This window comes from Eutrigla gurnardus (assembly GCF_963514095.1).
Source record: "Eutrigla gurnardus genome assembly, chromosome: 2".
In the NCBI taxonomy this organism is placed as follows: Eukaryota; Metazoa; Chordata; class Actinopteri; order Perciformes; family Triglidae; genus Eutrigla; species Eutrigla gurnardus.
The window spans coordinates 10988199-11015057 of NC_139916.1; the positions used below are offsets into that span (position 1 = coordinate 10988199).

The 26859-nt window shown below is 42.3% G+C and overlaps 2 protein-coding genes across 2 annotated transcripts; both read right to left on the reverse strand.

Annotated features, from left to right (window-relative positions):
* Nucleotides 1-2723: 2723 nt before the first annotated feature.
* Nucleotides 2724-18771, reverse strand: cers5 (ceramide synthase 5). Its single transcript, XM_084037155.1, has 10 exons — nt 18489-18771; nt 11760-11865; nt 9501-9631; nt 9279-9336; nt 9056-9106; nt 8286-8378; nt 6326-6454; nt 5618-5724; nt 4155-4311; nt 2724-3013 (listed from the first exon to the last, which is right to left on the reverse strand). Exons 1-10 carry the CDS (start codon nt 18659-18661, stop codon nt 2849-2851), a joined length of 1170 nt encoding a protein of 389 aa, XP_083893281.1. The 5' UTR covers nt 18662-18771; the 3' UTR covers nt 2724-2848.
* A 4124-nt stretch (nt 18772-22895) lies between these two features.
* Nucleotides 22896-26672, reverse strand: LOC311021796 (glycerol-3-phosphate dehydrogenase [NAD(+)], cytoplasmic-like). Its single transcript, XM_084022617.1, has 8 exons — nt 26555-26672; nt 25370-25547; nt 25132-25272; nt 24880-25018; nt 24421-24533; nt 23696-23932; nt 23495-23601; nt 22896-23395 (listed from the first exon to the last, which is right to left on the reverse strand). The coding sequence occupies exons 1-8, from the start codon at nt 26599-26601 to the stop codon at nt 23299-23301; spliced, it is 1059 nt and encodes a 352-aa protein (XP_083878743.1). The 5' UTR covers nt 26602-26672; the 3' UTR covers nt 22896-23298.
* Between the last annotated feature and the right edge of the window lie 187 nt (nt 26673-26859).

Here is a 26859-nt window from a genome sequence, read left to right on the forward strand (position 1 = left end):
TACATAAAAAAGTGATAGTATATCATGTCGAAAAAAAATATTGAAAAAGTCATACAATAGTATCTACATGGTTTGGTACATGCCTCTTTAGCCTCCAACATTTTTACAAATCAACAAAGTCAGAGCCAGAAGTTTAGCCTTCCTCTGCAGCCTTTGCACAACACTCGCGCATGCGTGCGTGCTTCAACAATGGGGAGTCACCTTTTCAGACGTCTGTAGACCGGTCTGCGGGTCCGGCGAAAATCCACTTGATAATAGTTGTAGCTAAAATATGCTGCTGTACACTATCATAGTAATGTGTTTTATCCGGTCCACTAGGTGGCGCGCTGCAACTTTCTCCCAGTTTTGTGACCCCTTTGGGGCTTCCGTACTTTGCGGAAGCTTACTTACATAGCTTGTGCGTCAACTTCACAAGGCGACGTGCTGACATTGAGGACAACTGCTCTAATTCCTTATTGTCGTTTCTTAAATTAAAAGGTAAGACAAGCTTTAAATATTTGCACCGATAGAAGACGTTACAAAAGCGTGGTGTTTCCCCCCCTGAAGTCGAAACAATTGTGCGATAGCTTCTCGACTGCTCGCTAGCTTGTCATGATGAAGACAACAGAGGAACTTTATCGACGTAAAAATAGACATTTGTGTTGTAAACGAGCGTAGTGTGATCTTCCACTGTGACTAATATCAGAGCAGAGATAGCAATCATCAGTTAGCCAACATTTTAAATAAAAACGTGCAGTTTTGAGGCTCAAACATGTCTGTGTAAGTATAAAAAACAATAATTCAAATGAACACCCTCGGAATGCGTGGCTCAATGTTTTATTCACATGTGGGTGCGATACTGCAGCGGTGGAACAATTACATTTTCAGATTTTTCTACCACAATGCAATAGCACTAACGTCATAGTTACATTACCATATTCAAAATTCACGTGAGTAAAATTACATATTCAATGTACTTAGAATGGTCCCTTTCAGAGTTGTTGCACAAATGACTGTTTATTGTTGGATTATAATCACAAACCACTTAACAACTTGATGTTTGGTTTAAAAGCTATATGTTCTTTATGTAAAGTATTGATCTGTGAAACTAACTACAGCTGTCAGAAATTAAGTAGACAATTTACCTCTAAAATGTAATAGAAGTACCCTTTTAAAATTATATAAATATAGTAATAGGGGTGGGTGATGTGGATGAAATCCTCAGCCATGGTTTCTAAAATGTTGTATTGCAATATGTATCATAATGGGGTTACATTTTCTGGAAAATCAATTGAGAAACTTTTTTTTGGGATATTAATGACAATGAAACACCTTATGAATCAAAGCGCATCATATAAAGATCAACATTGCTCATACAATAATCCGTCACAGTAATTTGCAGTGTACTGCAGTATAAGTAGTGTGGCAAAGTCTCTTTATATTGTCATATTGCTCAGGTATAATAATGGTGACTTTCCACCACTTCTTTGCTGTAACAGTGTTTTGCTGCGTCTGACCTGTTCTTGGTTCCTTCAGGATCATCGCCATGTTGTCTGGAAAGCGCCTGGCCGACATCGGCTACCGGACGTTTTCCACCTCCATGATGCTGCTGACGGCCTACGGAGGCTACCTGTGTGTGCTGAGAGGATACCGCTACATGCAGAAGCAAAGCGATCTGAAACTGGCAGCAGAGAACCAGGACCCCGAAGTCATCAAAGACTGAGGAGAGATGGACTACTGTCGTTGTTGCACAGATGTGAACATTTCCCATTCCTCCTTTGTTTTTGTCACTCGCTAACTTATGAAGATGTTAATTCTTCTCAGGAAATTATTTCATTGTGAGGGTATCAAAGATCTAAAACCTTCACCAAGCAAATTAACTAAGAACATATTTGCATCAATGGCCTGTGTAAAATCCATGTTGTGAGTGTTTCAGGAGTGAAGGTACCTGCAATTGTTTGTATTAAATTAAATGCCTTTAACCATACAAAATGATGTAGTGTTCATAAACAGGATTGCAACAAGATCTGTCTCTTTTCAACAACAGAATATATTTGTAAATATATTTTTACAAGGCACTCCAGTGAGAACGTGATACCAGACATTTAGTATAATCCTCTCTAGGCAGTAACAAACAATTTCATAAACATTTGGTCTCAGAAGTAGTAGTAAAAACAGTAAAACAGAACAGTGTTGAAGGAAAAATCCACAATAAATCACAGAAGGCAGACACTGCTGCTGTTTAACCTTCAAGTGTGTACTTCTGGTCACACACACACACACAGCAGCGCTGATATAACCACAGTTATAACTATACAGTCATTTATATGTAAAATACCTGCAGTATTTTCGCGGATTGGAAATGCATCACACTTCCAGAGAGTAGTGTCTTCTAGTCTTAGCGATCCGGTGTGAATTAACCCATTGCACTAAAATAATCAAGTTCATCTGACCAATAAAACTGGGAGAGAACTCGGCCACGAAATAAATCCCCCCAAAAAATAAGGTTGATTCGACTGACATCCATGTCGTTTCAGATCTCACCTCTTGAGTCGTGTCGTACATGTCGGTACAGGGCTCTTCAAAGCAGATGTCAAGTGTCTGCATATCCATTGCAAGTTTGTCAATCTGTACGCACTCACCGTCACAGTAATGTACAATGACAGACTCGGTGTGTGTGTGTGTGTGTGTGTGTGTGTGTGTGTGTGTGTGTGTGTGTGTGTGTGTGTGTGTGTGTGTGTGTGTGTGTGTGTGTGTGTGTGTGTGTGTGTGTGAGCCTTAGACGTCAAAGGGAATGTCAAAAGGCAAACAAAGCAGATGTTGCAGATGTTGCGAGGGAGGAACTGCAGGGGGCTCTCCCAGCTTCGTGTCACCAGCTGCTGTGGTTCTGCACACCAGACCTAGCAGCAGCACAGTGGCCCTTAGTGCCGTTTTCTGCCTTGGCAGAATGAGGAAAAGCCTTTGGGCCTTCTGTGGTCGCGTCGCGCTCTTCCTCCGAGCTGCTCTCGATGTCACTGCGGACATCATTGCACACCTAGAAGGTGGACGGAGGAGGAACAGGATATTACTGTCTAAAGCTTCATGAAGAGTTACTTGATTATCATTACAAACGTTATATATGAGCAATGTCAGCCAGTTTAAGCAGAATGTGTGACGTTCATCTTTTTGGCACATGATTTGATTTGGATTTAGTAGTGCAACATGAGATGTTTTAAGAGTTGAGTGTGTGGTGCCTGATGTAGACTTGTAACTGGGTGACTCATCATTTACAAATCGTAAAAAAGAAAAAGAGAGTACAGGTAAAACCAAGCATTGCTCTACTGACAGAAACTGAATGCGCACAGATACGGACAGACGGAATTGAGATGTGTGAAAGGAATCACAGCGGAGTGAGTCAGAAACTTACAGCCCGAAACAGAGACGGTAAAAGGTGGTAAGCGGACAAAGCAAGCGCAGAAGAAGCGAGAGAGCAGTGGAGACAGACAGAAAGACGAGATCTCCCTCTCTCATTCCAGAGGGAGAGGAAACAAACTGCATCTGCAGAAAGAATGAGACAAAGTCAGGGACAGATGGCGAAAACTGTATTTCTGTGTCATCGTCTAGTTGGGACTAATACATCGTCGGTTTTCTTTACCGCACTTATAAGTCCATGTTTTTTGGGACATTTTTGTTTATCTTTGCTGACATAAAAGCATAAAGAAATGTTCTGAATCATGTGATACTATTCCTCCAGACCACTTAGGACAGAGTTTGTAATGCACTAAGTGATTATTTGTAGTTTCTAGTAGCTTAAAAACAAATTCATAATTACAGTAAGGCTGCAACTAATGGCAATTTTCATTTTTAACTGATGTGCTGAATATTTACTCAAATGATCAAGGAAATAATGTTTGTCAACAAAATGTCAGGAATTATTGCAAAATACTCATTACAGTTTCTGAGAGCCAACATGTTTAAATGTCGTCCCAGAAGTCCTGACTCCAAATATATTTGATTACATTGTAAATTTAACATAACAAACAGCAGCACCTTAATATTAGAGTGGGTGGAATGAAGGCATTTTGTTTGATTATATTTAACAAATATCAGTACAGTATTTTTCTGCTGATCAATAATAATTAGTTTGAGCTCTACATTACAGTACTTGTCATTAACTGGTCTAAGTGGTGACTCACCTTGCCCCGCAGCATGGCTTTGACAGCTATACGGGCTATGAGGTAGAACCAGATGATATGCAGCACTTGGAGGACCAGCAGCAGGAAGTTGAAGAGCCACCAGGACGGGTACGGCCCGACTATGGCCCAGCTCTCAAACATAGTGGAGTTCAGGACCCTGGAACACCAGGAGAAAAAGTCGAGCTGCACTTCAATCATATCATTAACCGGCACTCCTCTAATGAGGCCCATTATAACGGCACACAACGCAATTCCCATTTGGATGCCAATGGCAACCAATCAGGCGGGAACACAGCGTGACTGTTATGTTAGGTGAGTGGTGGGTGAGGTCACATCTTCCTTTAAATCCAGCTGAGTGACAGAAGGTTATCAACGGACCCACCTCCCCCCGCAGAGGTATGGATTTCAGTCCAGGTAGGTGCAGCGGCAACACTAGCTTTATCACTCGTCCACACCAAGACACTGAATATAGCTGCTCAGGTTACTTCCATCAGTGACAGGCTCCACTATTGTCCGTCTCTCCGGAGGTTGAGCATCGTCATCTAGGCCTCCGTCGAGGAACCCAAACAAAACTTGTCACACAACTCTGCAGCGCTCTGAGCAAGAAGTACAGGGTTCCTACACCTTTTCAAAGTCAAATTCAAGGACTTTTCAAGCATTTCAAGGTGCATTTTCATGCTTTTCATGACGGAATCGCGAAATCTCACAATGAAAATGGAATCAACTGTAAAATGCGGAATTCTGCGGAATTTGTCAAACTCTGGATACAATTCATAAAAATCGATGTTTTTTCTAACATCATAAGTGTTTGTCACAGCACTTACGCTGAAAAAGGGGAAAAACCCGTTGTTGAGAGTCTCTACACCTACTCTAGGTGCTTCATGCAGCGTCTCTCCTCTCTGTCCGTTTCACCGGGGGGCGGGGCTAAGGGGGCGATCGTAATGTCGATGACGTTTAAAACGTTAAACACATAATTCAGAAAAATAAAAACAGAAAACACGATATTTGGGAAAAAATTAAACGGAATCCGGAAAAAATTAAAACGGATTTCCCATGATGTGTCCTGGAAATGGCCTCATCGGATTAACAAGCTGGTAGTGGTTGCATCAGTTTATTTAATCTTATTTCCAAATAACAAACCATGGTGGTATTCTCCATGGCTTCAGAGTACAGCTGAACCGCGTTACTTATCACAGCTACAGGATATGTGAAATTATGGAAAACATTGCCCTGCAGACCTGCAGTTTTAGACGTACACATGTGCAAGTTTAAACGGCAACACATGAAAAAAATCTGCATAAATATAGGATATAGAATTTATAAAATTGTTATTTTGAAATATAGCGCTCTAAAATTCCTTCAAAGCTAACGCTAGATTACTACTAGCAAAAATACAGATATTGCAATGAAGTAAGTACATTTTAATATGTATGTTAAGATTGCTGGTGTCACTTCGAACTTACCATATTGGATATATAACTAGTCGTGTGATGAAGAAGGCCACACTGAACACAATGAAGAGGAAGTCACACAGGCGCTGATACTTGGCGTAGTTGGTCATCTTACCGGCCTGTAGCAAAAACAAAACAACATTAGTAACAGTTAAGGACACGTTGAATGTAGAGGATCATTTTGTTTTTTACAACCCCCCCATCAACCCCATTTAATTCCTGGGCTCACGCCACATATTCATTTCCAGCCAGGAGAAAGTGAGCGGAAACACTAAACAACAATCACAAATTCGTCTCCATTGTTTAAGAAAGCGAGGCTGCTGCTGAATGATATCCTTAGAGGAAACGACTACTGTGAAAATAAAAGCTGAGGCTACACAATAGCTGTATCAACAGCAGTTGTGTGTTGCTTAATCTTCTGTTTATTTGTTTAGTATGAATGTATCAGCATTTTAGCGATAACGTCAGTTCAATATCAGATGTGCCATAAAAGATGACAAAACACTATACAAGTGGCCTAATTTCATTAGATATATCTTCCCTTTTTTACACTGAAAAGCTATAAATAAAGCATTACGTAGGACTGGCTGACAAGAATGGGCAGAGAAGTAGTACAGTACAGAAGTACAGTGATGTACACTGTATTTGATTTGTAATTATGTCGGTATAACATGAAGAGGTGTGACAGTTTCAATGCAAGTCACGCTGCGTCAGACTGACCTCTAGCAGGAAGTCAGAGGCGTCGTGAACACACATCACGAGGCTCCCTACGCGCGTCATGTTGTTGACGTATGAAAAGCTGATCAGGCTAACTGTCGCCAGGTGATGGACGAACATGATCAGGAAATCCTGAAATTAAAAAAAAGGGAGAGGGATGATTAGCATAGATGTACAGTGATCACTTGTAAAACGTCTTGTGGTGTTGTGGAGTGTATTTGTACGCAAATCCCACTTCTTTGATTTGCCATCGACAACATTGACTGTCACAAAGGAAATGCTACTGGGATTAAAAGTTGGTAAAGATTTAGAATTTAGACTCAGAACAAATAATCCTGATAACACAAAGCACTTGGAAAATAAAGCTGTCTTATAATTCAAGAGAAATATCATAGAACATATGTCGGAAAAAAAAAAAAAAAAAAAAAAGGCTCCATCTACAATGGGGAGGAAACCAGAGAATGCAAATAGATACAGCTTTGTTTGGGTCTGTTTTAATTAAGTCGGAATGTAAACAAAGTGTTGGGAGCCATGACAACAGACACTACAATCATCTTTACTCTCAACCAAGGACCAGCGATCCAGGGTGGAGACAAAAGCTTTGCCGACACCAGAAAATGACGCACAAAAGTTTGTGTACAATATGATCAGTTGTGTGTCTTTAAAACCACGTTTGCCGTTAGCATCATCACATAAAAAGGGTTGCTTCATTCCCTCTCTTAGCCACACACATCGCGCCGTTACTAATGCTTCCACTATTAACCATGTCACAAGATCAGCGTGGAAATCACGAAGCCATGAGAGCGCATGGCAAAATATTAATATGCAGCACATGCACGCAAGAGACACTTTGGAGTGACGTTCACTGCATCCACAGCTGCACTTTTACAGTGTTGTAACAAAAGCCTGATGCAGGACTAATATGACAGGGTGGATCACATTTCATACCAGAATGAACTAGATTAATATTATGTACTGAATTTCACCACCACTGTTTCGTAACAGAGAACGTCCAACCGTTTTAGGGGAAACAGACGTCTGAATTTCTCCTCTGGAGATCAATAAAGGCTGATCTATACTGTTTTAATCTCTGAATTCAACATGCATTCAGCCGTTTTAATGGTCTGCTGGTCACCTCAACAGCACGGCCACTGAAGAGCACTGTGTAAAATGCAATGAACATAAGGTTTTACCAGAGACCAGGCAGACTTCTCCTGACTATGGAGTATTAAATAAATACTACAGTTCCAACTAGAAAGACTTTGAGTTTGTAAATCCAGTGAAGTGCATCATAGAATCTCTGGAAAAGATCTTAAAACATGAAATTTGTTCAAGCCACCATTGTTTTCATGAATACCGGCTCTTAGTCATCAATGATAACGCCACTGAGCTGAGTAAAGGTAAACGGTAAGAAAGGCCTTTAGGAATTTCCTTCAGCTTGATAAACCCAAATCTACTGAAGCAGTGGTAGTAACACTGGCCTACATTTCCTGCTCCACATTCCAGACATTTGCGGTATGAAACCATCTAAAACATTAAAAGGCAAGCGTGTGTAACTAACTCGGGCTCTAATACGCTGGTATTCAGAGGAATTCCTGTAATTCTAATAGAGTTAGGCCGGCTCCATCCTGCTCACATGACAGTGGGCGCCCTCGTGCTGAAAAACACAAAGCATTCACAGAAGAAGCAGCCTCAGCTGAGCCCCACCCCCCCCTCCTCAAAAAAGAAAGGAAAAAACAAAAAACCATGTGACCGTTCATAATCAACACAACCACCAAGAGCTGGTAACAGAGCAAACGTACAATCAAGCCATGCTGATGCATTCACATGCAAGACATTTGCATCAAGCCGTTTCCAAATGAGGAACACACTTGGCCCATTAACAAACGTTTCCCAGGGAGTGGTGCAACTGTGGTTCATCCAGTGCGGTCTAACCATACAGAGACAGTGTTGTTCCGCTCACCTTGCGCTTAATGTCGGTGAATTGGGAGAACATGAGCGACCAGTAGAAGGCCAGTTCTATCACATAGTAGCGGTAAAGACCCGGAGACATGACCTAAAGAGACAAAGAGTGGTGAGACAAGTTCAGTTCAGATAGGAAGGTGCTGAACTAAACAAATCTGAGCATTAATAAAGCAGCAAACAATGTAGGCAAATATATAGTGAAGATCTGAGCTCTGTGTGGGGTAATCCGAGCTCCTCTATGCCTCGTTTATATAGCTTGTCCCTGTGTGAATGTCCCACCGGATAGAGTTACCAGTGATGATGTGGTTCTGACCCCAGGTGTCCTCAATCATACATAAACTGTGACGTGTGATGGTCACCACACACACACTGGCCCAGTTAACCACCACGATGCAACAAAGCATGAGAAGTTGTGCCTTCCAGTGAATTGTGTTGTGTTTGACATTTTTAGAACACCAGTGTATGATGGAAATGTTACCAGTAGGCCTGTCTGTGACAGTTTAGCAGGCATTATATACCCGTACTCGTATATCTGCAAAAGTAATGACATCAAGTAATGTAACAGACACTGACAATGCTCCGCCTGTCACGCTCTGTGTCTTTTATTCAACTGTTTTATCCTTTTCATGGATAACTGCGCACCAGTTTATTAGATACAAAGCCTTGCAATCCAATAAAATAACAATAAAAGTGCAGTTTTTGTCTTTGTTCTCAGGCTGTAGTTCATTGCATGACATATTTAATAGACGGATTAGAATGGCATCGTACCTGATAGGGATAATCATACCAACAATGTCGGGTATCCCACATCCACGGACACTACAAAACAAACATGTATTAGTGCAGCAAATAATCATTAATGCTTATTACCTTGGAAATATACCCAGCTAATCAAATGTTATCAGTGACAGAACAAACAGTGCTAACAGCTAATGCCTCCCGAACCCCCTCTTTAAAAGTGCTTCCAAACTCGATCCGATTGTGTGCTCACCTGCCACAGAAACTGGAACCCATAGGTAAATATGCACAAATAAAATGTAAACCTCCACCTACAAGTAAACAAGAAGGAATTACCATACAGAAAATGGGGCTGGATTAACATAAACTAATTCTTGATTCCATTTTTAAATCTAAATCTGAGTCCAATCTAAGTACCATTGTGTGCTCAAGCATGCAGAGAGGTGACACATGAACATAATGCAGATTAACCTACATGCTCTCGCAGAACTTGGTATGCGTGCTGGGTTTATCTTGGTTCCTGCGGTGTCTGAACCAACGCTGGACCTTTCGCACCTCCCAGTCCAGCTGCTTGGAGAGGCCGTCCAGATGGCGAGTGTCTGGATTCTGTGCGGAGAGAAAGGAAAGACACAATTATATGCTCTGAAGACGTTCACGCACTTTTTACATCTAACCGTGCCACCACCTGCTCCCTTGACCCGATTCCCTCCTCTCTTCTCCAGGACATCTCACGCGACATCTTGCCATTCCTCACCACCCTGATCAACTCCTCCCTCACCTCAGGTGTCATTCCAGCGGCTTTTAAGACAGCTACAGTGAAGCCTCTCCTTAAAAAACCCACCCTAGACGCTACTGACATCCAAAGCTACAGACCTGTATCTCTTCTATCATTCCTCTCTAAAACCTTGGAACGTGCCGCCTACAACCAACTGTCATCCTATCTCTCGCAGAACAACCTCCTAGACCCTAATCAATCAGGATTCAGGACTGCTCACTCCACTGAGACGGCCCTCCTCACAGTGACCGAGTCCCTGCGAGACGCCAGAGCCTCGTCCCACTCCTCCGTTCTCGTTCTCCTCGACCTATCTGCTGCATTCGACACAGTCAACCACCAAATCCTCCTCTCCACTCTGGCTGAACTTGGCATAACTGACTCTGCTCTCACCTGGTTTACATCATACCTGACAAATCGCACCTTTCAGGTCACATGGAATGGCTCTATGTGGGCACGGGTGTCCCTCAAGGCTCAGTATTAGGACCGCTTCTGTTCTGACTATACACCAGATCACTAGGTTCTGTTATTACATCGCATGGATTCTCCTACCATTGCTACGCAGATGACACCCAGCTGTTCCTCTCTTTTCCCCCGTCCTCTGACACTCACATTGCAACTCGCATCTCGAACTGTCTGGCTGACATCTCTGTCTGGACAACTGCACATCACCTCAAGCTTAACCTGAATAAAACCAAACTCCTCTTCATCCCAGGGAAAGACTGCCCTCGCATGGACCTGTCGGTCACTGTCGAGGGCATCACAGTATTACCTTCCTCAACTGCGAGGAACCTGGGTGTCATCCTCGATGACCAACTATCCTGCACCCCCAACATCACTGCTGTGGCCCGATCCTGCAGATTTGCCCTCTACAATATCCGCAGGATTCGGACCTTCCTCACAAAGGATGCAACGCAACTCCTGGTCCAAGCACTGGTCATCTCCCGCCTTGACTACTGCAACTCTCTCCTGGCCGGACTCCCCCCCCCCCCCAAAAACAAAAAAAAATCCCTTACCTATAGCACTCTGATCATAGCACTGTTGCTCTTAAGGTACTACTTTACTCAGATGAGGACCTAACACTTGTTCTATTTTTAGCTCTTACTTTATCGGCAATGATACGTTGTGGTTTCTTTGTTTCTTTTGACAAATGTACTTATTGTAAGTCGCTTTGGACAAAAGCGTCTGCTTAATGACCTAAATGTAAATGTTATATACAATCCAAATTTGTGCTTTAATCTCTGAGACTCATCTGCTGTAAAGATCTCAGTGGAAAGTGCAACAATCGAATCAAATGTTACAATCGGGAGTGAAATTAGCTCTTGCATAATGGTTTGATCACGTATGTCTGTGCCCAAGTTCAGTTCCTTCAGTGGATTTAGTCCAAATCTTGCTCAGAATGTGATTTATTAACAAGCAATTAGTTGCATCTTGCATCTGGTTTCATGACTTACAGGGTTTTGTATTGTATATACTGTAATTCTTGGAAATATTTGATTTTATGTTATGACGGTGTTTGAGACCAATGTTGTGCATTCTTGTCAATCTTGCAGGCACAAAACATTAAGCTTTTAAGACCATGCTTATTTTTTTTGTTGATAGCTACGAGGGATTTTCTGTTTAAACAAGAGGCACTGTTAAGACAACATCTTAACTCGTGTTTAGAAAACTCTGACTTGACCTTTAAAAATGCAGAAGTGTCTGAAACCAAGCAAAAAAAAAACAAACAAAAAAACAGATGTGCCACATCAGACTTCACCTCAATCATTCTGTGTAACTAACCGAATGTAATGAGATAGTGTTTTATTGCAGAGGCAGCGTATGTTTACCCTCCCATAAGACCAACTCTGTAATCATACACTCATCATCATCATCATCGGTCTCTGAGAAGTTAAATGATACCAACCATTACTGACACTCCAGTATGCAAATGCTATTTTAAAAAGGTAAAAGAAAGCAAACCTTGGTGATGGATGTAAACACTTTCTCCAGCACTGCATTGGGCTGAGCTCTTCGTCCAGTACCGGGGTGGATGCGGAGACTCCAGGCACAGGGACTGGCAATAAACCTGTGGCATGGGGGTGAAAACGGGAGAGATGAAGGATCCCTGAAAACTTCAAGGATCTGTTTGGTCCGTGATCAGGCCGATTACCAGGGTTCTCTTAGTGACCTCATTTGAGAATGAGAAACACTTATTAAAAATCATAGCACGTCTTTTCTCTCTTTTCTATGAACTTGAAATTGAGGCATCAGCTCCTAAATAATAATAATGTGCTTTCCTAAGCAGTGACAAGAGTCACAGGACCAAGTTGTTGTTTAATTTGACTCACTTAGCAGCTGGCTTGTTAGCTAGCTAGCATACAAATGCCACCATTATTCCATGCAGTTACCGACCACAAAAAGCACCACAACTGCCGAGCGTGGTCTAATGTTCCAATTTCAGTCCTGGTTGGTATAGAATTTCTATACGAGTGAAAACAATGGGACTCGGGCGTAGCATTCAACAGTCTGGTGTCTTTTTGTTGATACATGAGCTACAGCATTTTGTTCCAGGAATGTTGAGATGCACACCTAGTTGGTAATACTGCAAATGTAATACTGTTTAGTTAGTCTAGTAAGTCTATAGGTATCCTGTTGAAGTGCCACAGAGCTGTTTTTCTATGAGAAGGTCACCGACTGACAGCTACAGCGATAAGGCTAGGAAGAAAAATACTCCTTGTGTGTAAACATGATGACCCAACGCAGGGTTCCAACTTAGGTATTATGAGGAAGGAAATGCATTCATTGACCTGTATTTGTATAACAAACATGGATAGACTGCTTTTCAGTGAGAAGCGGCGAGTGTAAACATAGCTTCTGTTTGTTTAAATGAAAACACCACAGGACGTCTTTAAGTATCTTGACACACAACACGACTCCATCAGCAGTTAGAAGCTTCAGGTCAAGGTTGCTTATCTTCCTATGTAAATTACGACACTCTCATCTCCGTCTCTCTCTGACTGTGTAAATAGTCTGTCGCACGTTTCCAGCAGGAAAACAGATAGTGGGCTTTGTAGATTTGCTATTGCATTAGCTTGACTGGCTACCATCTAATAAAGGATTAGATAAAATAATCTTGCTTGGGGGGGAGAACGCAACCATCAAAAATCCCCAGTGGGATGCCTCCTTCATGATGGGAACAGTATGACCTTGTGTGACCCCTGCTTGCAGTTCTGTAATGCATTTATGACTGAAATGTCATGTTCAGCTGGAGAAAACACTGTGAACTTACCATAAATATTTATCTGAATAAAATGACTGCGTGACCAACAGCTTTGGACAATTTGTGGATTATACTATTTAGGCTTATCTTTTATTTTCCTGCATGTCCATAAAGGCCATAAATCCTTCTTTTTCCAGGACGTTACATCAAATATAACACAAATATAGACTATTAACTAACAAGCAACCTGCGAGTTGGTTCAGTGTTACGGGCTGGATTTTGGTCTCTGAGTGATAGAACAGCAGATTGCTTGGCTGCAACAATGGGTCTCTGTGCGTATTAATATACTGACCTTCAAAAACATACGTCACCTAAAACCATGACAGGAGAACTAATTAGCAGGTCTCATAAATTTAAGAATGTCTTATTGCATGCTGCGTTGTAGCTCGAGATGTTTCTGGTGTTATGACCCTGTATACTGCAGAGGTACACCGAACACCTCAAACTATTACTTTTCAAAACATATCCTTTCAAATTATGTTTTATTGTAAAGGCAGAATAAAAAGAGGCTGAATCAATCATTAACACTGTGTTTGCTACAATAACTGAAACTCTTAAAAGGAAACATTCCTGTGGTCTTTACCTGTGTAATCTAGATCTATGAACATGTCTCTCTAGGTTAAAGAAAAGGGTCTTTTGTCAAGCAAAAAATACCAAGTTATTAGCCACAATGTTTTTTAAACAGCTTCCTCCAGTTCAGACTAGAGGAGGATACGATGAATATTCACACTTCCACTACATACAAAGCAATATAAACAAGTAAGAATCATCAATCTATTATTATTCATGATAAAATGCCAAGACAATCTCCCTGCAATAAGCGGTTTCCCTTCTAAGCCCTTTTTCCTTGTCCTGGAATGGCCTTAAGTTTATAGCAATAACAAGATTGTGGATCAAAATTGGTGGGATAAATTATATTCATATCATCCAAACTGTCCCTACATGAATTTAAAGAAGATGAATGTCCAACCTATGTGATTCTAAATAGATGGTTCTTTAAGCAAAGCTTTCACACAGTTCTCTAAATGACCTTTAAAGAGCAGTTTCACTTCACACACAGTGAACTCTGAAGTAAATTGGTCCCTAACCGCGGTGAACTCTGTGTTCTCTGTGGCACTATTTCCTGCACAGACGTTAGACTGGATGGGTCAGTTCCATGTGACATAATGTTAAAATATTTCTCTGGGCAATCTACATCACTGTTTAATCAAACAGTAATCAAGCATAAAAACAATGCAGCCATCAGTGTTTGGCAGCCAAAAGGCAGCACCGCTCTGAATGCCATGCAGCTTCTCAGTGTGACTCACGCTGAATTTTACTCAGTGGTTTAAGGAGCTAAGTTAGCTATCCAACAGGCTCCTTATGAAACCGCCACACCATCACACGTAAAACATGAGCTGATGTGACACAGATTACTGGGAACAGTCCAGATCATCTTGTAAGCGCAGGCCTTTTTTAATGACGACAATCGGCAGAATCAAGCCCGAGCCTGCGGTGCTAAACGGTGGCCGGCCGCGACAGGTGGGAGAAGGGGGCAAGAGACGCCAGCTTGATCCGTTTACCTCCAACGTCCAAACATCCCTGTTCTTCCTCAGACACCCAACCACTTCAACGCCAAGCCTGTTTACGATGAGAAGGACTCGGTGTGGTCTGGGTAGGTGGGCCATGATCACACTGGGGAAACTTCCCAGTCCCAACCTGGGCTGAGGCAGGCTCTACTCGTGACACAGGACTGGCAGCGACTGTGGCCTTCATTTGACTTGTGACTTTTTTGAAAAACAGAATCGACTGTTATGAGGAAGAAACAGTCGGGACAGACAATGCCACATTCTGCGGGTAATAAACAGAACACCGAACAAGGAAGGAGGATGTTTGATGCCACACGTTTCACATTTTAGCGTCTACCTTCCTTGTGACTGAGAGAATACCTACTTTATGGAGAAAAACTGCTCCTGTCTCCACAGTCAATGCCAAGAGCAAAGCAGTGATTATGATCAGACAAGAAGAAACTGGTCTAGAGGAGGCGGGGCCTGCCGTTGAGGACAGCCGTCGCATTAATCAGAGGGATGAACTGCCAGGTAGAAGAGGAATCCTGCAGACACACTTGATGATTATGGGGTGCCTTTTGAGTACACGTCTGAAGATCAAGACTAGTGAAATGTAAGACTTTGATAAGCAAAAGTAAGAAAAAGAGATTCTTCTTCTGCCTCCTGACGGACAGAACTGAATTATCTCATCTTAGATAACACTGAGATAAAAAAGCGGGTTCTGTGTCTTCCCAGACGGCAAAACTAAAACAAGAAAAGCTGCATTTTCATTTTCAAGTGCGTGTTGCAGTTGAAGTGTTGAATTGAAATAGAAATACTAAGGAGTTAAAAGTTTTGCTTCAATGTTCCAGCTGTAGAAATGTGTTGGATTTCGAGGAGCTGAAGATGTTGTTTGTTTGTTTTTTTTTAAGTTGGAAGTTAAGCAACAATGACCTTCATTTACCAAATTAATTATAGAAAATAGCGTGTTATAAATCCTCACATCCTGAGGTGATACATTTATATGGCCGGCTCAATTTGACCAAAAGATATTCGGTTTACTTCCAGGACAAAAAGTAAGCAAATCCTCACATTTGAGAAGCCTGTGGTTTTTTTGTCATTAAAACATAATGAATCGACTAATTGTCAAAATGATTGTCGAGTACTTGTCTGTGAATGGATCAGTAATTGCGGTTGAAAGTGTAAGTGCAAGAAAAGTCAGTTGAACAGTCATTTGTAGAAAATGAGAGCATAGCTGGAAGAAGGCCAGCAGCCAAAAACGAGTTTGTGGCAGGATGTGAGCTGTGAGAGAGAACGCAGCCATCAAAAACCCAAACTCATCAGAGGGTGATCATGTGACTGACTGGCCCTCTTGCTGCAGGTGGGTGTTACGGTTCTGCAGAATGTGGGAACTGAAGCTGTGGTGTAATGTTTTTATGTGATGAATAAATGAATGAGTCAGTGACGGGGTAGTTGACTGCTCTCTGATAACATCACCGTGGATCCCTCTCTCAGCCTCGCGTTAGAGAGGGGACAGACGGTCGGGCTCTGACACCCGAGACAGGAGGCGTCGAACACCTCCCCAACTCCCCTTACACACCTCCGATATGTGACTGCTCCTTACTTACGACCACTTGACCATGTGTTACACAGACAAAAGCCCGACGCTGTGTTTGGACTTCAGGTGTCAAAGAATCTAGAACAAGTCATCTCCTGTAATCTACAAATCACACTCACAAGAATATTTCTGTTAAATATTATCATTTATCACACCTGCCATGTTAAGAACTGCAGGAAGCCAATTTAAAAAGGTCACACAGTGCTATCTGGCAAATGATTATTCTGGAGCTCTTTATCACAGCGTGGACCTTTATCAAATCACTTTTTATAGGCGTGAACTTGTCTACCAGAAGCATCAACAACATGTCTGGCGCGCTAATGAAAGCTTGATAATGAGCAGCTGTGAAAGCAACGTGCCGTCTATTGCTTTTAAGCATTTATACTATGCCATATGTCCGACGGATAAAAGACTCTTTCTGATACAGCGCCATTTTTTTCTGGAAAATCGATTACCAGAATGTTTCTTGTGAATGCCTGAAAAATCATGATGCTTCGTTACACTGAACCAAACAATAGCTACCTTGGCAAATACAGTAAAAAAAGAAAGAGCCAAAATCTCAATTCCTATCGTCTCACAAATACAATCATATTGCCCAACACGAACCACAACTGTACACTTTTCTTTCTTTTCTCTTATCTCATATCCAAACAATTATGTCGCAACTCCATTGTCTCTTCATGAGCTGAAATCCTATGCCTGACTTCAAATCGGCTGCAAAACTGAGCAAACAAAATACTACAGCAATTGTTTACTTAAGGAACAGATCCCATTTAAATCTATTTACAATCAACAGCGATATTCTAAAGGGCCCTATCTGAAAATACCTTTTTATCTTGAAGCTACAACAAAACAGGAACTACCTCCCTCAACGCAGCATGCCCTCAATAGTGAAACCACCACATCAGACCATCAGTCTACAAAATGAGCTTCAGTCCACAAATGAGTAAATGTGGTTTTACTGTCGCCGCTTTCAGTACCGGTCACAAAGTGTGTTATTGATCAGATTAGGGATGGGAAAATGTGAGATTTTATCGATGTCAATTATGGTGCATTTTCTTCGTGAAAAAGCTGTCAAGTTTGCTATCATAGTAGAAAAGTGAAAAATAGAACCTGATTTTGAAAACAGGATAAAAAGAATGTATTATTAAGATGCATTTATTTTATTTAAGATTAATTGATGTTTTTTCACCCAAAAAAAGAAAGAAAATATATGCGTCTCATCTGCGATGCAATAAAAATATTTGTTTCTTACCTTAATGTAAAGTTATACCTGTATGTTTTGCCATCGGTTTTAAACCTATTTTGATGATTATCAGGATGTTGAGAGATTGTTTTGGCCAGTATAAACTGCTAAACATCCATGCTTTTCCCCAAACCAACAGGCTAAACAAGACACCATTTCCCAAAGAGAATCTGTTTCGATATGAGATCCTTTGAGGAACCGACTGATGGCTTTGAATACCCTGAAACTGCTCTGTCATTCCACTCTGTCCGGTATTGCACATGTAAGCTTGGACTTATCCCTACATGAGAAAGAGTCTCCAAACCATCTCAACTGTAGCAACAACAGGCAGCATAATGACATGAATCCATTGCTCTTAGATTGCCAAAGCAAAAAAAAACGCCTTCCGCGCCACCATCACTTGGTTGTGTGGCAAGACATGCAGGTGGCTGGCATCATGTGAGTACCAACTGCAAATATGTGTGTGTGTGTGTGTGTGTGTGTGTGTGTGTGTGTGTGTGTGTGTGTTTTGGCACCGTTGCCTTCTCCACTTCCTAACACAGCTCAACCTGGGCTCAGGACTGGATGTGACACCTGGACCTCATGCGTGACAAGAAGATGTGGCAGGTTCACACAGAAACAGGACTGTGTGACTGACACACACACACACACACACACACACACACACACACACACACACACACACACACACACACACATGCATGCATGAGTTAAAGACATACTGGTTACTAGGGACTACACAAAACATCAGAGGCAAGAGTTTTGAGAAGGTATGACCCTGCAAAATGAGTATAGGTCCAGCTGCATGCACGTGAAGTTAGCCCCAAGACGCCAGGTTCAAACCATGTTTTCCTTTCAAATTAGTTAAACAATAAAGCTGGACATCATTAGTGGGCAGAACAACGGGTGATAAGGAAATCGTGCTGTATGACAGAAGAAACACACTTTTTAAGAGTTTTGTTCACACACAGCGAGCAACCCGGGCTAGCATCCCCCGTTACCTTTAAGAAAACCCGCGAGACGAACAGCGTGTACGAACCTCTCGAAAAGTATCCTGACGGCGAAAATCCCCAAAGCCAGCGGGAAGGCAGTCAACAAGTGTCCGGCTTTGGGGTACTCCACCCCGGGAGCGGGGTCTGCCAAATCCGCCCAGGTTACGTTGTGCGGCAGCCAAAACCTCTCGTTCCAGAACCAGGCTGAGAAAGCAGCCATGTTTCACAGCGTCCCGGCGCCCCGGACGGTTGGATTCAAATCGCTTGTTATCCGGAAGAAAAGGATGCGTGGGACTTGATGAGAGCCTCTCCTTCCACTGAGCCGCTTGTGCGTCGCTCCACTCCGACCGCAGCCACCGCACGAGCGTGAAGAAAAAACCAGAGACTTCCGGTGCACGTTTTCAAAATAGAATTCCCAACGGTCAACTTTCGATTTTGTGACAGAACTTTTATTTTGTTGTTGGAATATTTAAGACGCGAAATAAATTTGATAATCAGAATAAATAAGAGTGCATTACTATTTAGTTCAGTTAGGGGGTTTTACAATGTTGTGTTTGTTATCACAGCTGGAGTCTCGCGTTGTGTCTGACCGTGTGCAGATTAGTTACGACGGGTGAGACGTGCAGGCATTGACGATGAGAAGATTTGACCTAAGATTTTTCATGAATACAACCCCTGGCAAAAATGATGGAATCACCAGTCTAGGAGGATGTTCATTCAGTTGTTTAATTTTGTAGAAAAAAAAGCAGATCACAGACATGACACAAAACTAAAGTCATTTCAAATGGCAACTTTCTGGCTTTAAGAAACACTAAAAGAAATCGAGAAAAAAAAGTTGTGGTAGTCAGTAACAGTTACTTTTTTAGACCAAGCAGAGGGAAAAAATTATGGAATCACTCAATTCCGAGGAAAAAATTATGGAATCGTGAAAAACAAACAAACAAAAGAACACTTCAACACACCACTAGTACTTTGTTGCACCACCTCTGGCTTTTATAACAGCTTGCAGTCTCTGAGGCATGGACTTAATGAGTGACAAACAGTACTCTTCATCAATCTGACTCCAACTGTCTTTGATTGGCAACATTGCGTGATGATTTACCCTCTTTAAGGAGTTTGATAATCCTCTCGTGTTGGAGCCATGATTCATGTCAATCTACTTGGTGCAACCACTCTCCAAGGTGTGATCACTCCTTCTTAACTGCAGATTAATGAGCAGATCTAATCTGATGCAGGTGTTAGTTTTGGGAAAGAAAATGTACAGGGTGATTCCATAATTTTTTCCTCGGAATTGAGTGATTCCATAATTGTTTCCCTCTGCTTGGTCTAAAAAAGTAACTGTTTTTTTTTCTCGATTTCTTTTAGTGTTTCTTAAAGCCAGAAAGTTGCCATTTGAAATGACTTTAGTTTTGTGTCATGTCTGTGATCTGTTTTTTTTTTTCTACAAAATTAAACAACTGAATGAACATCCTCCTAGACTGGTGAATCCATAATTTTTGCCAGGGGCTGTACATTCAGCTTGACGTGTAATGAACGTAAATAAAATACGTCTGACGTCTGATGCGTTGCGGCGTTGTAATTACTAACTGAGAGACCGAAAATACCTGCCAGTTATGAATTGCAAGTTAAGTATCATATGCGCCAGATTACTTTTGGACTTGTGCCAAAAGATAATTAAAAAACCCCTCACAAAACCGGTTCTGCTTCTTCTTTTATCCTACGGGTGGACTTTATTTTATCTTGAAAGGAAAACAGCCAAGCTTCCTGTATGGTATGCGTGTCACCGGCGAGCTTGACATACCTTGGCTGCAGTCCAGAGATGAGGAGCGGAATTGAGGAAGTAAGGCGAGTCCCTCCTTCCTCACTAGAGGGATGGGTGCCGTGCATCTATGGCATCCTTCCCTGCCTACTGTCTTCCTGTTAGAGCCACTCTGTTGTTGGGTATTTACATATTGAAGCAATTACATTTGAATACATATTTGATGATTTTACAGCTTCCGCTCCGCAATCAGTGTGGTAGGTTATCTCTTAATGTGTCGTGTAAAAAGTTAAGATTAAAAACCAACGGGAGAAGAAGAGATGGGTTTGCGATTGATGCGATGGCGAACCCAAGTGGCCAATGGGTGTATTGCAACTACACACTGAAATACGGCCCAATCTCAATGCCCCCCTTAAGTCTAAACCCTGAACCCTCAGGGTCTTAACTGACGTCACCTGGTAAATGGTTGGAGAGGCTGCGAGGGCTTGAAATGGTATTTTGATGACACAAAAAGTTACTTTGATGACACATAAACATGTTATCCAAAAATGTGAGCTTTTATTTGACATTTCTTACAGCCTGATTTGAACGTCTTCAAGGCTTTTGCCATCCCAGAAGAGACGTTATTGTCAATTAATCTACTTGTTATAGTTACGGCTTCAATAAGCAAAATAACTGGTTGTTGAATAAACCAGGTGGGCCTAACATCTTGACCTATACGAGTATAGGGTATTTTATTTCTGTGAGGGCACAGACACACATTTGCACCTCACTTGTAGCAAGGAGGAGGGTGAAAGGAAGCAGGCGATGACATCACTGGTAAGGAGGAGGAAGGGAGGTTAGAAATCAGACCACCTGTGAGAGTCTGAGAGGCGGGAAAATCAAACAAAGGAGAGCCTGAAAGGAGGAAGGAGGTCTGAACACAAGAAGTGAGAACATAAGGAAAGGAGGAAAAGAGTTTAAAGTAAAAGTGAAAAAAAGACTTTAACTGAGGAAAGCTGAGGAATCTGTATGTGGACCCAGGACTCGGGAAAAGGAACTGAATCCCTGGAGCAGGCGGATTTGTCACTGCTCGGACTCAGGCGTGGCTTTCTCTCCGGGTCGGAGGACAACCGTGTACCCCTGTATCAGCAGATAAGTCCCCTTTACCCCAAACTCTCCTGGCTTCTCCCTGTCTGACCTGAGAATTACTCCTGCTCTCTCTCTCCCTCTCCCTCCCCTACCTGACCCACACATACCCCACCTCCTACCTGCCCGGAACTGGATTCTCTTTTCCCCCTCCCTCCCCCACACACCTACATGCACCCTCCTATGAACTGAACTGAACTGCATTCACTCCCACACTCCCTCGCCTTCCCCGGAACGGACTGGCCCCCTGAAGACTCACATACAAACCCCTGTCCCTCCCCACATACACCCCTACACTCATACATACACCCTCTTGGACTTCAGTTAAGCAGAGACTTTATTTAAGGAAACAGTCGGCATATTTACGTTTAATTTAAGTTCTGTGAATTGACTGTTTTACCTCCTTATTTATCCTGCTTGATCTGATTAATTTGCGTAATTCGTTAAACTGTTTGATGATGATGATGATGTTGATGGCTGTCTGAGAGACAATAGGAATCTTTACTTTACCATCCTTAACCTCCTTGAGTTTGATGTGTTTGAGTTTTGCTGATTAGATGATGTGACGTATGTAGCAGGGAAGTGAGCTGCTGGGTTTCTCTCCCTTAGGAAGTAATCGTTTAACATAAAAATCATAATATAAAAGTGACAGTCTGAACTTACTATTCTGCTGTCTGGCGCCCAACCTTTTATTCTACTTAGGGAGAGGCTTCTACGCTACACACTGAAAGGCATTCTATGTATTTATATCCGTTTATTTAAAACAAACTTTAAAACAGAGCTCAAAGTGGGTGAAACATGCTTCTCGATGGCACCACAATGGTATAGTGTTTAAAAAAAAAAAAAAGGTGGCATCCCTCTGTCTGTGTTGTGAAGCAGGGATGAGGCAGCTGCAACGGCGTGTCCGCCATCTAATTATAGATGGACGTTTGCCCCTTCGGAGTGTGTTATTATTAGAAATCTCACAGGCCGGTTGACTCAATAACTATGCAAAGGGGATTCAGCAACTTTATACAAGTAGCAAATCTAGCTACAACATTACTGAGCAACAAAGCTGATAAGAAATGGAGAGGAATTTTTTGCAGTAGTAATTTAAAGATTTGAATACTGGCAAACCACCCTCGACCCGCTGTATTTTATTGTGCCTTTAACTGGAACTTTTATATGGGATGCACTCACTGACGTACGGCGACGGACTAATGGTCGTAAACAAACACTCGTTAGTTCTTGCACTTTAACAGAGATTGCATCATCAGAGATGTATCTGAATACACAATGCAAAAAAAAAGTGTTAATTAAGTGTTTGAAAAAACAAGGAAAGATTGCTGGATTATGAAGGCATTTATCATAATTCTAGGGACAGATCAACCGCTCATGAGGACCGAGTCAGGTCATGCACTTAAAGAAAGGTTGAAGTAGGCACTCCAGAAAATGGTAAAGGTGAAGAGTTTAGAGTGGCAAGCCCAGTGACTGAGCTCAGGTCAGATTACAGCGAGGGCTGCTGAGTGTGTATCCTGCAGGCAGACGGCAGCAAGTTAAAAGGAAAAGATTCACAGGCACAAAGTCCAAGAGTTCCATAATTTATTTCCAAAATAAATCCTCATGAATCCAGACGAAGAAAAAAAAAAGAAAAACCAAAGAATGCAATGGGAGTGGTGACGGTTGTGTGTTTAGTGTTTTAATATCGTAAAAGAAACACGTCACTGCAAAAGGACGTTAAGGCACTTTAGCATTCAGGTCTGCAGATTGAGAATCGCATAAGGCAGTGTAATTCAAATTCTTAAAAGCTTCTTTAAGACTTGGTAGATTTAATGTGACAGTTCCGCGATATGTATGTTTCTAAAGAGATTTAAACATGAAAGTAGTCAGGATTAGTCACCCAATATTCCCCCCTATAATAAGTTTGAGTTATACATTCTGGTGTAAGTCCTTTTCCCAACACCCACCAACATTCATCAGTCTGTAACCGTTCACATGTGCTCCGGGTGGTCCTGCAAGCACTTGATGAATTCTGTGACTTTGTGGCCGTCGAAGCAGATCTGGTGGACCGCTGTGAACAGAGGAAACCTGGAAAGGCGAAAGAATGACGGAGATGATCAAAGGAAGTTTGACACGATCAAAGGAAAAACTGACACGCATCAGGAATGGCAGGAATGACAGACTTACTTTGCCACCATGTTTTTCTGTTTCAGGATTTGGTGGACCTCGAACGCAGTCGCCGGACCTTGAAGCTTCTGACCGTTCAGCAGTTCGTTCTCTAACTGCTCGATGGTCTGAAACAGAGAGACAGTTGGTGTCATTTAGTGTTTATAGTTAAACTTCCATGGTTTTCACAAGAAGGGAGAAACACAAATCTGTTCCTCGTACTTTGCCTGTCTTGGCGAAGGCCTCCCCGATCTTGCGGTTGCGTCCGCCGTAGCAGGTCGTGATGAGGTCAGCGACGCCACAGCTTTCCAGGAAGGTGGCGGGGGACACTTTGCAGTTGGTGCAGAAGACCTTGGCGAAGGCGATCATCTCCATCAGGCCGAGACGGATCACCGCCGCCTTGGTGTTGTCGCCGAATCCCAGACCGTCACAGAAACCTGCTCCCACCGCCACGATGTTCTGCAACGACGAGGAGGAGGAGACGATGATGCTATTTCTCATGTTCGATGTTCGTACTGATGCTTTCTCATCTAAATGTCAGTGTTTAGATGAAGAAATACAGCATTGTCTTTTGACGAGCTAGCCAATTCCGGTAGATTTTTCTTTACCACTTTTGGTGTATCCAATTATTATCTCCATATCAATAAACTCCCACATCATTAATAAAAAAAACAAAGAGCTAATTAGTGATTAGCTTGTACCATGTGCAAGATAAGCATTTTGGACCAACACTGCACCTTCAAGACAAGCAGACGCATCTCTTTAACATGATATTTGAAAGTGTACCTAAAAGATTTTTAAGTTGAACCGTTCAAAAGATCTGAATTTTTCTTCACCACTGCATCTTTTATGAATTCTGAAGAGCTCAAACACGACATTTCTGCTGGAGTCGAGATGGTGGTGAAAATGAAGGAGTAAAAGCGTTGTTATTGAAAAGAAAAGCCGACCTTGAGCGCCCCGCAGATCTCCACCACGTCAGATTCCTCCACCACGGTCACACGGAAGTTGGTGGTCTGCATCAGCTCCTTCAGCATGGGCCCGCAAGTCTTGTCTTTGCACCCTGTGTCCAAAAACAACCGCAAAAACAAAAACATGTCATCAATTTCAACAGTGCAAAACTTACGAAAGGTTTAACATTGATTCTTCTGTCAAAACCTTGAAAAATGAAGCTGACTTTGGACGATGTGTACGTTATATACGAAGGATAGCATTCCAAATACACCAAAATGGCTTAAGATGTTTTAAACATCAATGGAACAGGCCATTATGCAAGATTTCTAATTATTTTGACGATCATACTGTATGTTAATGATATATCAAAAGTCATCCAGTCCTCCTTAACTACAGCAAGAGCTTCACTCAAATTGCTGTGAGCATCTAGTTTGGGCAAAAACTGTCCTCCGTACCGATGGTCGTTTCGCAGAACTTCTCGTCGGCGACCTCGTTGGCGATGTTTGCTCCCATCAGGACCGTCACATTGATGCCCAGCTCCCCTCGAATGACCTCGGAGATCAGCTTCAGACCCTGTGGACCCGCATCCACACCCTGGAGCACACCACAAAACCGGCATCATTACCCCTCACATGTGAAATCCCCATGATTATGGTACTACATGAGTAGAAAATATATAAAGATATGATTATAAGAGAAATGTTTACCTTGATGAGAGACATTCCGACAGCATCCTTCTTGATGTGGTCTTTGATGGTGCCACACACCCTCATAATGAACTGGTGAGGGACCACAAAGATCAGGATGTCGGCTCCTTTCACGGACTCGGCCAAGTCCGGAACGGCCAACTGATGAGGGGAGAGGAAACGGGGTGACGTCACATGTCAACACCAAAACAGTCACCGGATTCACCGGAGTCACCGGGGGGGGCATCCTCATGCTCACCACATTGGGGGGCAGCTTGTGTCCAGGCAGATATTTCACGTTTTCGTGGTCCGTGTTGATGATTTCTGTGAGTTTGCGGCCGTCCACCGTCTCCTCAAACACCCACATGTTAACTGTGGTGACGAACCGGTCATATTTGGCTGCGTTGGCACCCACAATCTTGGCAATGGCAGAGCCCCTAAGGACACGAGAAACACATATGGGTCACCCTGTTGGCACGGAGACAGCAGCTGGTTGGTTGGTAAGTTGATTTTACATATTTCATGGCTAGATTCTTATAGGTAGTTGTTGAATAAAATACTTAACTTTAGGTAATAGTGTCAAAATGACGTGTCACATGACTTGAGCCATTTCTCAGATGACTCCAATTAACCATTCATGCTTTGACGATGGATCTCCGTCAAGTACACTGCAGTTCTTAGATACTTGTACTTCATTTGAACTCCCCTGTAGGCACTTTAATTATAGTTACTTTTTTCAAACATACACATCATATGAACAGTTTCTCAAACAGGATGAATTGTTATAAACTTAGTTTAAATGGCTACCAAGTGCCACCACAGTACATCCTGAGTGTTTTTTTTTTACTTCTAATACTTAATGCTGCTGATACTAAGTCTTCTCACTAGTACATTGTGTTTTTAATACTTCAAGTATCTTTAGTTTATTAGTATCCCAATACTAGTTTGTCCACAGACTGAGCCAAATGTCTCGCAGGCTGAAGGATGTCAACACCACATGAGGGCCGATTCAGCACAAACCAACTGCCGAATAACAAAAGGAAAGGCGGGAGTCGCTTCTTTGATACGTTTTTTTTGGGGGGGGGTTGAAGCATCAAAGGTCGTCAGACAGTCGGTGTCACATGACCCCAACCCCGCAAAGCCAAAAGACCTCCTAACTGTATGGATTCTTTATCTGCTGTACACATAAAAGATTAAACTTTCCTTCTTTCTTCCAAGTTAGCCAACTTTTAGACACCATTCACACACACACACACACACACACACACACACACACACACACACACACACACACACAGTGTGAAATCTTATCCAGAGACTACAAATACTGATACGGTGAGTGTAAACTGCACCTCTGACAGACGTCTCTATTTAAACACAGAACTGAAGAACGTCCCAAAAGTGCATTTAAGATATTCCAGACACCTTTCAACCTTCCACTCACCAATTACCAGAGCCGATCACACAGACTTTCTTCGGAGCTGCCATCATGTGTGTTTGACCTTCCAGACGGAGCTGCTGCCGGTGCAGAGACACACACAAGCAGGACAAAGTGTATTTATACTGGACACACAGTTGAGACTCAGGCCCTCCCTCTGCTGCTGGTTGGTCTGCTCTCTCAGGGATCTCTCTCTCTCTCTCTCTCTCTCTCTCTCTCTCTCTCTCTCTTTAACTCACACAGAGCAAGTTCACAATACAAATGTCTCAAAGTCATTTATCAATATACAGCTTATACACCTAGTTTACAAA

Bases quoted from the DNA above. Each gene is read 5' to 3' on its own strand.
- LOC311021796 (XM_084022617.1), bottom strand. From the start codon at position 26,601: ATGATGGCAGCTCCGAAGAAAGTCTGTGTGATCGGCTCTGGTAATTG. The intron at 24,534-24,879 runs GTACGGAGGACA...TTTTGGACACAG, and splicing joins GTTCTGCGAAACGACCATCG to GGTGCAAAGACAAGACTTGC. The intron at 23,396-23,494 runs GTAAGTCTGTCA...TCGCCTTTCCAG, and splicing joins CAGAAAAACATGGTGGCAAA to GTTTCCTCTGTTCACAGCGG.
- cers5 (XM_084037155.1), bottom strand. From the start codon at position 18,661: ATGGCTGCTTTCTCAGCCTGGTTCTGGAACGAGAGGTTTTGGCTGCCG. The intron at 6,455-8,285 runs GTGAGCGGAACA...TTTTAATTTCAG, and splicing joins TCACCGACATTAAGCGCAAG to GATTTCCTGATCATGTTCGT. The intron at 3,014-4,154 runs GTGAGTCACCAC...TCCACCTTCTAG, and splicing joins AAGCCATGCTGCGGGGCAAG to GTGTGCAATGATGTCCGCAG.